We start from the raw sequence: 12630 nt of genomic DNA, 5'->3' as shown, positions 1-12630 counted from the left end.
ATTCTTAAGGTCTGCATGCTACAGTACAGGGTTGGGACTCGTCCTAAGTCCTAAGATTAGTCTTAAGTTTTAGGAAGAGTTTTGTGAAATCAGCGGCTGTACTTTGCTGTGGTGCCCTTTGCAAAGTTCATGTATACAAATATTCCTCAAACGGTGCCCCTTAAAATTACAATTCAAGGCCTGTACAGAATTTATAGTATTTAAGGGGGGGGGGGGCGACCAAAGAAATGCACGTTTACTAGAGAATTTACAAATATTGTAGGAATGCAATAAATAAGCTAAAATGGTAGAGCGCTGGCTCGTTTATCCGGAGGTTGTAGGTTCAAGTCCCGCTCTAGGGAATTTTAAATAATGAAGTCAACTTTATCTAGTAAAAATGTCACCAAAAATAACATGAAACACAATGAGAGGCTTTTGGGGCAGCTTGGTGGCAGCAGACTTGCGCACGCCCAGAACTACGTAAACAATAGACCTTTTCGCAAATACTGGGGCGCGCGCGTAAAGCTTGGAATTAGGTGCATTGTGGTCTAGCTGGTTTCCAAATTTGATCCATATCTATCCCACAATGCACCTCATTCAACAGTCTGCGCTTGCGCATTGGTATTTGCGATAAGGTCTATGGAAATTTACTTGGTAAGTCTGCTGCCACCTAGCGTCCCAAAGTCTCTCATTTGGTTTGGTTTTAGAAACCGGAATGCTACATGTATGTTGACATCAGAAACAATTGAGAATTTTATTTCTGGATATAACCTTTACTATGGCGTTTGGGTGCATGGATTCGTTGGTAAAATCTTGCAGCCGTTTGCGGCCGCTATTTTGGTACAAGCCACTTGTGGCTAGTGGCGTCTCTGAAGGGTCTTATTTTCTGTGTGGTTTACTGTCTCTTGGTGAAGCCAAGACTTCATGTCAGCTTAAGGTCAGCCCGGACTCCTGCATTATTACATGTTGCATTAACTCATTTGTAGTCAAGTGCTTGTCCCCGCCACTGAAATGCCAGTGTGTATCAAGTGTTCCTGTCCTAAATGACCTGCCTATCTTGACCAATGTAGTCTGAATATCAAATTAGATTGTTCTCATACATAATGTGTACATACGCGTATTATGTACAGTACTTGTTACTATTTCATACAAAGTAGTGTTTGGGGTTCATTTTGTACCAAGGTTTCAGCCAGGATTTGGTTAAAGGTGTCCAAATTTGCTTGAAATTTCAAAACTGGGTGTCCATATTGTAAGTTTACAATACGTGTAACTATGAATAAGGTTTACAAATTTAAAACAGTGTAGTCCAACACTATGTTTTGTACATTGATGTACATACCTTTAAATTAAATAGAATTATTGCAGATTGCCTCGGGCATTGTCCAGATCTGATTGGTCACTTTGTCTGTGTGACCTCCCGTTCATTCATGCTGTTTGACCTCGCTGGGGCTACTGGCTTGAAATGGTAGTAATCTGATCTAGGATCTGGTAGAATAAAAAAACACCATGTTATGATGTACTGTATTAGCACTTGGACCATACAGTACATATTGCATAGTGTTCATGGTGTTAGCCAGAGGGGTGTCTGTGTGCCTTTTGGACCCTGTTTCAGGCCTTGGAATAACGCACAGCACCCATAGCAATTGCACCAACAGCAATTGCTGTGGTGCCCCTGTGCTTTTGCTGTGGTGCCCGTTGCAAAGATCCATGAACAAATAGGAGACTTTCCAACGCTAGGTGGCAGCAGACATACCGGGTAAATTTCCATTGTTTACGTAGTTCTGAACATGCGCATAATTCTGAGAACAATGGATTTACCCGGTAAGTCTGCTGCCCTCTATCGTCCCAGAAAGTCTCCCATTGACATTTTCATAGACGTGCCCCTTAAAAGACGAAAATTGCTATGCCCCTTCAAGAGTGAAGTTCAAGCCCCTGCCGTTTTAAATTTGAAAACCCTGCTTTATCTGTCATTTTCATTGTGTTGTAAGGGAACAATTTAGACAAGATTTTCAAATGGCAGTGCCCTTTGCAAATGAAAACGTCCTTGTCCTTTTCAAAGATTAAATACCAGGCCATTAGTGTTTATTAAATGGAGGTTCAAGGCTCTGTTGATTAAATGGAGGTTCAAGGCTCTGTTGATAGAGCACTCTAATTCGTAAAAATTCTAGAACAAAACTCTTTCCCTAATTAGTTGTTATCTGAGTTTTTCCCTAAGATTAATGAGCAATCCAAAGGGAATGTATTTGTTTGGTAATCAGTCTTTAAATTAATTGCGAAAATACACAATTTTGTGCAACAAGGGTGTTTTTTCTTTCATTATTCTTTTTGCAACTTGACCAGTTTAATCCAAATTTTCACAGATTTATTATTTTATGCATGTTGGAATACACCAAGCGAGAATGCTGGTCTTTGACAATTACCAAAGGTGTCCAGTACCTTGAGATGAGGGTATAATGAGCAATGTAGATCAGTCGTTCATTTATTGTGCTATTGTAGTAGGCATGAGCTTTGCAACCATCGCTCTTCGTGTACAACTTTGTCGTGATCGAGATGGCTCTAGTCACAGCTGTTACTAAGTGAGAGTGTCCAGCCTTTGGCTAATGAATTCATTCTGTGTCATTGCCTCTGATTGCACAACATGTGCACAGATTAAGATGGTACATGCTGAAGCTTATATCTGATTGTGTGTTGTTGTTTTTTTTTGGGGGGGGGGGAGTGTTGGGACTTTAGCGTAAATTGAAACATTTTAAGAGTAACTATAAATATAAATATGAATAGTAGTATGAAATATTTTAGTGTCCACGATTAGGCCTACCCAACAGTAGTAATATGAAGTAGGCTTGATGCTGCATTCATGAAAGGGCAAGGGCTTTTTTTCCCATTTAAAGGGCATCGAAAGTGTAGTAAATATCGGGTTCAATGGTTTCTTTCATTGAGCTGTGTAGAAATCATGCCCACATGAAGTCCAGGCTATGTGGCTCTTTCTAATATGTGAAAGACCTTGCAATTTGCCCTTACAGGGGCACAGCAATTTCCCTCTGATAAGGGGCACTTCTATGAGGGAAATGTAAATTTGAAAAAGCACAGGGAACCACTGCAAATGCTGTGGGTTATTTTGAGGCTTGGGCCCAACTTCATTAAGCTCTTCTAAAAGCAGAAGGTACTGCTTGACAAATTCTTTTGCTCAGGAAAAATTGATTCAGGCACTAGTCACAAACATGCAAACTTCTGCTAAGCAACACTATTCTGTGCTTATCAAGTTTATGTGCTTACAGGCTTTATGAAATTGGGCCCTTATGTGATGTCACATGTCACACGGTCTGTTTAAAAGCTGCCTGTTTTTGTTTTACTTTTTTTCCTTCTAAATAAATACAGGTTTTCAATGTTTACTTATTTTTACCTTTGACATTCCAGAACAAAGCCGGCGAGATGATTTAGAATCGCTGGGCTACATGTTGATGTACTTCAACCTGGGCAGTCTACCATGGCAGGGCTTGAAGGCGGCCACTAAGAGACAAAAGTACGAAAAGATCAGTGAGAAGAAGATGTCCACAGCCATTGAGACACTCTGCGCTAGCTTTCCATGTGAGTCCAGTAAACACTAGAAGGGTCTAATAGTGTATTTAAAAATAATAATTGTTTTAAGTGTGGAATAGTTTTATGTACCACATCTTGGCCCCAATTTCATGGCTCTGCTTACCTCTGAGTTCTGCGCTGACGATCACCATTCTCAGCTTACACGGCAAGTGCCGAATTTCTGCGCTAGCTGTGTAAGCATATAATTCCTAGCAACGTGAAGTACGCAAGCACAGAAGCCAGAAACCTGTGAAATACATTTAGCGTAAGCACGGAACTCAAGTAGTCAATTTCAGTTGCCCCAGGCTTCATGTATATTATTTTAATTAACTGAAATAATCATACAAAAAATTGTATTTCTGTCTCCTAATAGCGGAATTTGCCACGTACCTGAATTACACAAGATCGCTACGATTCGACGAGAAACCCGACTACTCCTTTCTTCGACAGCTTTTCCGCAATCTCTTCCACAGGCAAGGCTTCACCTATGACTATATCTTCGACTGGAATCTTCTGAAAATAGTGAGTAATGTGCGCAAATGTTGAAGCAGATGAGTTTACTAGTTTAAAGGCCCTAGACACTAGCGGTAATTATTCAAATAGTTGTTGGCATAAAAATTTACTTATAACAAGCAATGGAAAGCTGTTGATAGTATAAAAACATTGTGAGAAACGGCTCCCTCTGAAGTAACGTAGTTTTTGAGAAAGAAGTAATTTTCCACTAAAATATTTGAATTTGATACCGCTACACCAACCTGCCAGAAACACTGTGAACTTTTAAGGAAGCACACGTTAAGAATTAGTCAGTAGTCGGACTTTCTCGTGGCGAGTCATACAGTTAATGGGACAATAAAAAAACTACATCAAACATTTCAAAGGGAAGAACTTTTCAGAATGTTTGGAATCATTACTACTTGTATCACTAAGTACGTTACTGCCTTTGGATAATCAAGGTAAAGAATGAAAAAAGGCCTATTGAAAAAGGTCTACACCATCAACAATTGAAAAATCAATGTGCGGAAGTTCAACTCTGCATTGAGTTTGTTAAGAAATAACGCCACTACTGTACCTTTGCTCAAATTTCTCTCCGCTGAACTCCCTCGTTGTTTGTAAACAGAGCACCGGCAAACCTCACGATGAGGAACGCGACAGGCGAGGGGACGACCGGGACAGACAAGGTGTGCTTCATCACCCGCGTAGCTCTACCACAAGAGCAGTAGCCACGACGGCAGCCACCAGCCGGATCAAAGCCACTGAAGGGCCACCTCAAGGGCTTGGAGCAGGTGGTAAGTACATAGTGAGGGTCTGATTCCATGTGGTCTTTAGAGAGTTGAGTTCAAGAAGCCAAGTGCCTTTTCAAAACCTTCGGCTTGAGCTCCTGCTCCATTGACTCCAAGTACACATACCATACAACACCTGACACCAGGGCCCAGCTTCATCAAGCCTGTAAGCACAAAAATTTGCTTAGCATGAAATTTCTTACTTGATAAAAACAGGATTACCAACCAAATTTCCATTTGTTGCATCTTGCTTGATTACTGGTATTCTGCTGTTGTTTGCTTATCCTGAAAATCACGTGGCAATTTGGTTGGTAATCCTGTTTTTGTCAAGGAAGAAATTTCATGCTGCGCTAATTTTGTGCTTACAGGCTTTCTGAAATTGGGCCCAGGGCTGATGCTTCACCCAGGCAATAGAGCTGCCTTTGAAAACACTCCAATATAGAGGTGCCCTTTAAGAACGAAGTATCAGGCCTGCAACACCTTTTGCACTCAGTACATGCACCATACTACACCCAAAATCTTCCATAAGGCCTGGAATTACACAGAGGGCATGGCTTCTGTTGCCCTAGTCTTGTCATTGGTGCCCCTTCAAATGTTTCCCATATGGAAGCAAAATGAAAACAGCCTTGCCCTCTCAAAGATGAAAATCCAGGCCTAAACCCCTTAACACCTTTCAGGCCTTCATACCCCACATGACACCTTACCCTATAAACCCCATACCCTCACCTCCTTCATTGTAGTCAGTAGTGCCCAGGCTGTTGGATCTTCAAGGAAATCAGCCATCGATTTCAGGGACCAGCCGTCTCGCAGCTTGACCGAGCAGCCCGAGCTCGCTTGCACTAGTAAACGATCGGGAGGGCAACTCAAAAAGAAACATTCAAGTGACCACAAGCATAGGACGCATTTACCTAGGTAGAGAGAGGACAGGGTTAGTGGTAGGGAAAGAAACATGAGTTTTATATATGGAAGTAATCAGTAAAGAAATTACAAAGGGCCAGTAGTTTGCCAATAGTTGGCCAATAGTGGAACGCTAGTTGGTCTTTAGTTGGCTATTAGTTTGTCTCTACTTGGCTACTTGTTGGTCTCCAGTTGGTTACTATTTGACAACTAGTTGGCCCTTGGTTTGCTACTAGTTTACTACTAGGTGGCCACTAGTTGGCCGCTGTTTGGCTACTTGTTGGCCACTTGTTGGCCACTAGGGAATTTCCTAATGTATATGGTTACAGAAAGCTTAGGGTTTATTATGTTTTAATAAGGCATCATTGGTGAGAAGTGACTGAATGTGGAATTTGTTCAACTTAGCATGGGCCCAATTTCATAGAGGTACTCAAGGGCAAAAAATAGCTCAGCGCAACACAATATTAACCAGATTAAGGTCGCCAGCTAAACTACCATGCCAGGTATAAAGTTTGTGACTGGTAACCTTTCGCAAAATGTTCTGCTTAGGCAGCTCTATGCAATTGGGCCATGTGTAGAGGAAGGAGACAAGATTGGTTTATAGTGATGGTAAAATGGAGACTTGCAGTCGGTTTGTGGAAAAAAGTGGTGGGAGATGACTGAACAAGATTGATAGAAAGCAGAGTAAGCGGTCAGGTGGTGGTAAAATAATCAATGGTCAGACACAAAAACTTAACACTACGACATAAATTTACAAACTAAATAAATAATAGAGAGCAACGAGCTTGGCATTCTTCCCACAAGTGTACATAGTTTTAAAGTTATGCAAGCTACTTTTATTGTGGTAAATTATTTAAATAAGAACTAAAATATTAAAGGGGATGTTTTCATGATTGTAACTTATGTGTACATACAGGTAGAGTCAAAGGGTATGAAAGTGGAGTTCAGTGTGCATTATATGACAAAAAGCCCGGTCACACAGGATTGGTTGTATTGCTCCACGCAGAATACGCCCATGCTCATTCAACCAATCAAAGGCGTGCATTTTTATCAGTCTTGTTTTCGCTATCGGGCCTGTATGGCCTTTAGTCACTCAAAAGTTGCGACTGAAAACTGACCAGAAAATGATGCTTTAATAGTTAGGTACAGGGGAGACAGGTTTTAGTGATAGCGAAATATGTCAACTACTTGGTGGTCAGTCTGGCTTAGTCTTTTTTTTTTTTAAGCAAATAAAAGTGAAGGTGTGGAGTTAGGCAACTTGTTTCTTGGTGTTACATGTATGTTTGTATGGACATTGATTTACATGTAGTGCAGATTTTAGTAGAGAAAAACACCCTTCATAGACAGGCATAGTCCTCTGGTAAGTTTGATGTAAACTTGTGCGTTTGAAATGTTATTTTTTAGCATTCATTTGGATGTGTTAATTTGTCATTGGAGTTAGGTTTAAGTTTAAATTCATTCTTAATAAATTAAATAATTTGTTAACTAGCTGCAGATTTTGTTTTGCAGAAATGTTTTACTGTTGAAGACATGTTTAATGTGGAATGTTAGTAACTTGTTACTGACTGCGTTTTCCTTTTTGTTTATTTGTTTTATTGTATTTTCTAACATTTACAATGTTGATTTCATTGATTGAGATATTTTGTTTGTTATCTAGCTGATGTTCGCTTGCTTACCTAACATGTCCCTGTGTAGACCCCTTGCAATACAGCGAACCTATTACATGTATTAGGGTTTAAATCACACAAAAAGAATGATTAGTAACAAGTTATAAAGCGCATAAATCCACAAAGTGCTCATGGTGCTAAATACAAACAACATTATGTAGTACAATAATTGCAATGAAACTTAAGCTTAGAAAAATCTGGGATTCAATTGACAACAAAATTAAAATAAAATCACTGGGAAAAACATTACATTACTCAAATACTAGAACTGAAAAGATTAGTCTTTAGGGTTTTCAAATTGGGTTAAAGAAACATATGATTTTACTAGTACTGGCAATTTGTTCCATAGACTTGGGGCAGCATGTGAGAAAGATCTATCTCCCCATGAATAAATGTAAATTAAATTCATGTTGTTCCAACCATGCTATTTGATTTTACCCGAAGACCAGGTTTAGGTACTTGGCCTGACATTTACATTCGAAAACTGTTCGATTAACCAATTTTCTCCATCGTTTGTGACATGTACTTTATATACTTTAAGACTGTTCAGGTTTGCTCTTGAATAGTTGAGTAATAAACTAACTGCACAACGTTGGCAAAGATGTTTCTTGCTTGTTCCTGGCATTTTGCATGCAGACATGATGTTTTGTCACAAGAAAAAAACTGTTACTGTTGGTTGGTCTCGTGGCTCTGTGGATTAGAACGCCGGACTCAAGCTCTGGCATGTCTGGTGATGTCTCTGATCAGCAGAGTGGGGGTTCCAGTCCTGGTCATGATACTTGTGTCCTTGAGCAAGACACTTAACCATTAAACTTCACCAGATAGCGTTTTGGCTACTAACTTCTTATTGATAAGCAACTTTTTGCGTATATCATTGGCGCTTACAGAAACATTATTCCCTTACAGCTAGTGCAGAAAATCCGCTTGCCCTGTAAGCGAAAATGATGATTGCAAGCACAGAATTCAGCAGTAAGCAGAGCCATGAACTTGGTCCAGCTCTCTTAAGTTTCAGAATTGTTGTGAAAGATTTGGTATAAGAATGTTGTTCTTTGTTTACCTTTGCAGCCAATCCTACATCACCCCGTCCAACATCTCGAGCCGACGCCCAACGCTCAGTCAGCCGACGCCTACACCGGGGCATGGCACCCCAAGTGATGTCGGGACCGGAGCCCGTACGACGGGATATGGGCGTCGGCCGCCTCACAACTCCGTATTCTGCAATCAACGGCGGTATCAACAGCGGGATGGGATCCAAACCCAACGAGCTCTCCAGAGAAGATGGGGTCCCAAGGACAGCCTCGTCTCGATACCTCCGGAAATGACGGTCACGTTGGTGCTCTGTTAAACGTGTAAATGAGAACTCTGAAAGGGTAATGCAATAGGACATGCCGATTAACTAAACAAAACAAAAACGATCATGCGAGAGGAGAAAATTCACCGTGATTTGCGTGAGATGATTTTTTTTCTAAGAACAACAACGCCTTGACACTGGACGACTGCGAAAAAGAAAACAAGCTGGTAACCACTGAATGGCAACTGGACACGTTCATCAGCAGGGTACCGAGCGATTTCACGTGTGACAAGCATTAACGGATGACTTCCTCAGGCATAACGCAAAGGTTCGCTTGAAATGAACATTTTTGGGAAATGAACACAAATCAACAACAGATTGACTTTCTGTTCTGTTGACGGAATTTGATTTTAGAATGCAGGCATAGTCAACAGAAATCACGCATGGACTGTTTCTTCGAGAGAGTACGGATATATCTATACATACAAAAAGTTGGAAGATAAATACATGTATATCAGTCTTGAATGGTTTTATTGTAAACTGGGACGCGCCGCTAAAACCCTACGCTCCGCTTTTTGTTTTCTAAAACTTTATTCTGGTCTGGTGTCATAATATGATGAAATGTTCTGTAATTTGTTGGTCAGTATTTAAATCGTTCTTAAGGTGCACACTCCCACTAAGCTATTCCGAAACTTGTAAATTTTGTTTTCCTTTAAAACTAAATTTGCACCCCAAAAAACTGGATGTATTTTTCTGGCTAAATCATTGGGACTGCATGCAGTTTAGGCATTATACTTGCTGTCGTATTTTCATGTTAGCGCAAGAAAAACATAATCTGAGAGAACAACGATCTATGTTCGCAAATCTGTTTCATTCCAAATATACACTTTTGGCGAAATGTGCTGGGTATATCACACGGAAGAGGCTGGTCCAGATGTGTCACTGTAGCGATAGCCGTAGACTCGATACAGAAACGGCCTAGCTCTCAAAAATATGACTTACATGTAACTTGCACATTATTTACTGGGCGAGTATGATCTGGGTTTTAAAAGCATGGTTGGAGTGGAGTGTAACTTGGATGATCAAATTGACGCCAAACCTATTTGAATCCTTTGCAGCAGCGTTGTTTATAAGCTCCTTGAGGAGAAATTGTCTGTCGGTAAAAAATAAGAATATGATGAATATGTATCCTCCAAAGTTAAATAGTTATGTTTTGTGCTACCTTGGTTTGTATAAATGAATAGTGGGGAGTCTGTGTGCTAGGGCAATCCACCGCTTTGTTAGAGTAACCATTGAGCCAAAGACAAGCAGTTGGTCAGTCGTATGGTAATGGTAAGGCAAAGAGACAACAGAGGTACGTCTGTGTCAAGTTTGGCTACCCTGTTGTCAATATTGTAATAAGACCCTTTTGGTATGTGTTTTTGCGAGGTTTTTGGTGACTGGCAGAAAACTAGTACTGCTAAGCAGGAACCAGGAACTGTTAAGCAGGAACCTGGAACTGCTAAGCAGGAACCTGGAACTGCTAAGCAGGAACCAGTGATATGGGGAAAAACTGAATATAGGAACCTTTGTATGGCAGTGAAATCAGGGCCAAATTTTATAAAGCTGTTATAAAAAAATTGTTTTGCTGAGCAAAAATTGAGTGGAGCACCAGTTGCAACAAACAATGTAAACTTTCAGTTTCTGCAAAGCAAGGTTTATCTGTGCTTAGTAATTTGTTGTGAAGTGAGCCGTGATCGCTGCTTGCCCAATAAATGAAGGTCTAAACTAAGGGGAAATTGGAGTTTTGTTTTTGGAAAATTACTACATGTAAGTTAGATTTGTGACTCTGCCAAAACGGGTTTAATATTCTGCAACTTGTTACTTTTCTTTTAGCTTCTCTAAAATGATGGGGTATTAGTGTTTTGTAGGTTTAATGCGCACCAATACTTACTGTAACACTGCTGTTGGCAGAGGGGGTATTTTCCCCACCTGGGCCCAATTTTATGGCTCTGCTTACCCTAAGCAAAGAATCAATGTTTTCGGAAGCAGGGAATTCTGCCTGCTTACATCATGTGTATTTCCCAGGTTGGCGGGTAAATTTTGCTTGTGCAGAATCCATGTTTTTGGGCATTTACCGCTTACACAGCTAGCACAGAAATTCTGTGCCTGTATAGTGAGCGGAGAATGGTGTTCACAAGTGCAGAATTTCGCGCTAAGCAGAGCCATGAAATTGGGCCCTGTTTGTTTCTTACCCACATCATCTGATGTCATGCTGTGTCCAAGTTAACAGTGGCTATGGCTTCAGTGCCCCAAAACTCCTATTCTCCAGTGTTGATGTTTCAGCCAACCGCTGTAGACGTAGCCAAAGTCACTTGACTTATCTGCAACAACAATCTTGAGAAAGTCAACAGGGACCAAGTTCATAGAGCTGCTTAAGCACAAAACATGATAAGCACAACAAAATTATGTTTACCAGACTATGGTAAACTACCATGTCACATGCACAATTTGGGACTGGTATCCTGCTCAGTTCTGCTTGGCAGAGAATTGTTCAGCAATATTGTCTGCCTGACCAGCTCTATGAAATTAGGTCCAGGTCAGGAAGCAGTATGGCAAACTGTTAAGGTACCAGACTAAATTTGTCTGAGCATTGTGTTGATTGAAAAGTCAAGATTGCCGATCAGAAGTTATGTTAAAACTCTTTCACTCTTTCTTTTACAGTAAAATAGATGTCAAATGAAGAATAAAGATGGCACTATCAAACGATTTTCAAAATGGTAAAGAGGACTCTTGAGGGCGCTATAATAACATAAATGGTGACTGAAAGGGTTAGGTGGGTTTTGTTGGTCGCCAGTCAGGGAAACTTCCTTAAAGGAACATGTTGCCTTGGATCGGTCGAGTTGGTCTTTGAAATTCGTTCTGTAACCGTTTGTTGTAAAATGTATATGGTTAGAAAGATATTGTAAAAGTAGAATACAATGATCTGCACAAATATGCCTCGAAATTGCGTGGTTTTCTTTTTACCCTGTCGACTAACACGGTCGGCCATTTATGGGAGTCAACATTTTGACTCCCATAAATGGCCGACCGTGATAGTTCGCGACGTAAAAGGAAAACCGTGCAGTTTCGAGTGATACTTGTGTGGATCATTATATTCTACTTTAAAAACATCTTTTTAACCATATGCATTTCATAACAAACAGTTCAAATGCTTTTAATAGACCAACTCGTCCGATCCAAGGCAACGTGTTCCTTTAAATGGTTTCTCTGCATCTAGGTGTTTAGGTGTTAAATCAGACACCATTGCATGATTTATTCTCTTACACCTTTTGTGCAGAAGTTTTTTGGTTGCAGGCCATTGTTTAATTCGTTATGAGGGATTGGACAGCAACAAAACACCATTTTTTGTAACGTTAAGACAGTCAAACGATGATGAAGAAAAAAAAGACGTTGACGTTTGATTATAAAATATCTACCACTTTGTTTTTTTGTACCCATGTGAGATGTTTCTGCATGGTTGGTAAAAAATCGTAAATGACCTTTAAAAATGAATGTGAATTGTATAGTGACTCTAGACGTTGTACCTACTAACGTTTTTGTATGCTTCAAAAGTTGTTCATATATTTTATGTTGTGAAAACAAGAACCACACTTTCAACTTGGACTTTTAAACTGAAAGCCAGAGGACTGACGATGGAGTGAATCTGGTAGCGATTCTGCCAGATTATAAACGGAATAATATTGTATCTAGTTAAAGCTCTTCCATGTCCTTGTGTTAATGTATGGGTTTCTTTTATCTTGAAGAAAAAACAACCACCCCAAAACAGATGTTTTGTTGTTTTTTTCTAGTTTAAATAACTGAGGTTTTGTTTTGATTATAAGATCAAAAGCACTTCACTGTAAAACCAAATAATTGGAACTATCTGAATGAGTTTTTCTATATGTTGTGATGGCTTGTC

The 12630-nt window shown here is 40.0% G+C and overlaps 1 protein-coding gene across 1 annotated transcript in view; it reads left to right on the top strand.

Annotated features, from left to right (window-relative positions):
- Positions 1 to 11125, top strand: part of LOC117292245 (casein kinase I-like) — a 35813-nt gene extending 24688 nt beyond the window's left edge. Inside the window, exons 6-9 of the mRNA XM_033774229.1 lie at positions 3394 to 3564; positions 3929 to 4077; positions 4673 to 4841; positions 8465 to 11125. Coding sequence (XP_033630120.1) covers positions 3394 to 3564; positions 3929 to 4077; positions 4673 to 4841; positions 8465 to 8721 — 746 coding nt within the window. The 3' untranslated portion in view covers positions 8722 to 11125. The remainder of the gene's footprint in view (positions 1 to 3393; positions 3565 to 3928; positions 4078 to 4672; positions 4842 to 8464) is intronic.
- The last annotated feature ends 1505 nt before the right edge of the window (positions 11126 to 12630 follow it).

The sequence above is a fragment of the Asterias rubens genome, chromosome 7 (genome assembly GCF_902459465.1).
Source record: "Asterias rubens chromosome 7, eAstRub1.3, whole genome shotgun sequence".
In the NCBI taxonomy this organism is placed as follows: Eukaryota; Metazoa; Echinodermata; class Asteroidea; order Forcipulatida; family Asteriidae; genus Asterias; species Asterias rubens.
Note: the sequence above shows the minus strand (reverse complement) of the source record. Positions and strands in the feature narration are given on the sequence as shown.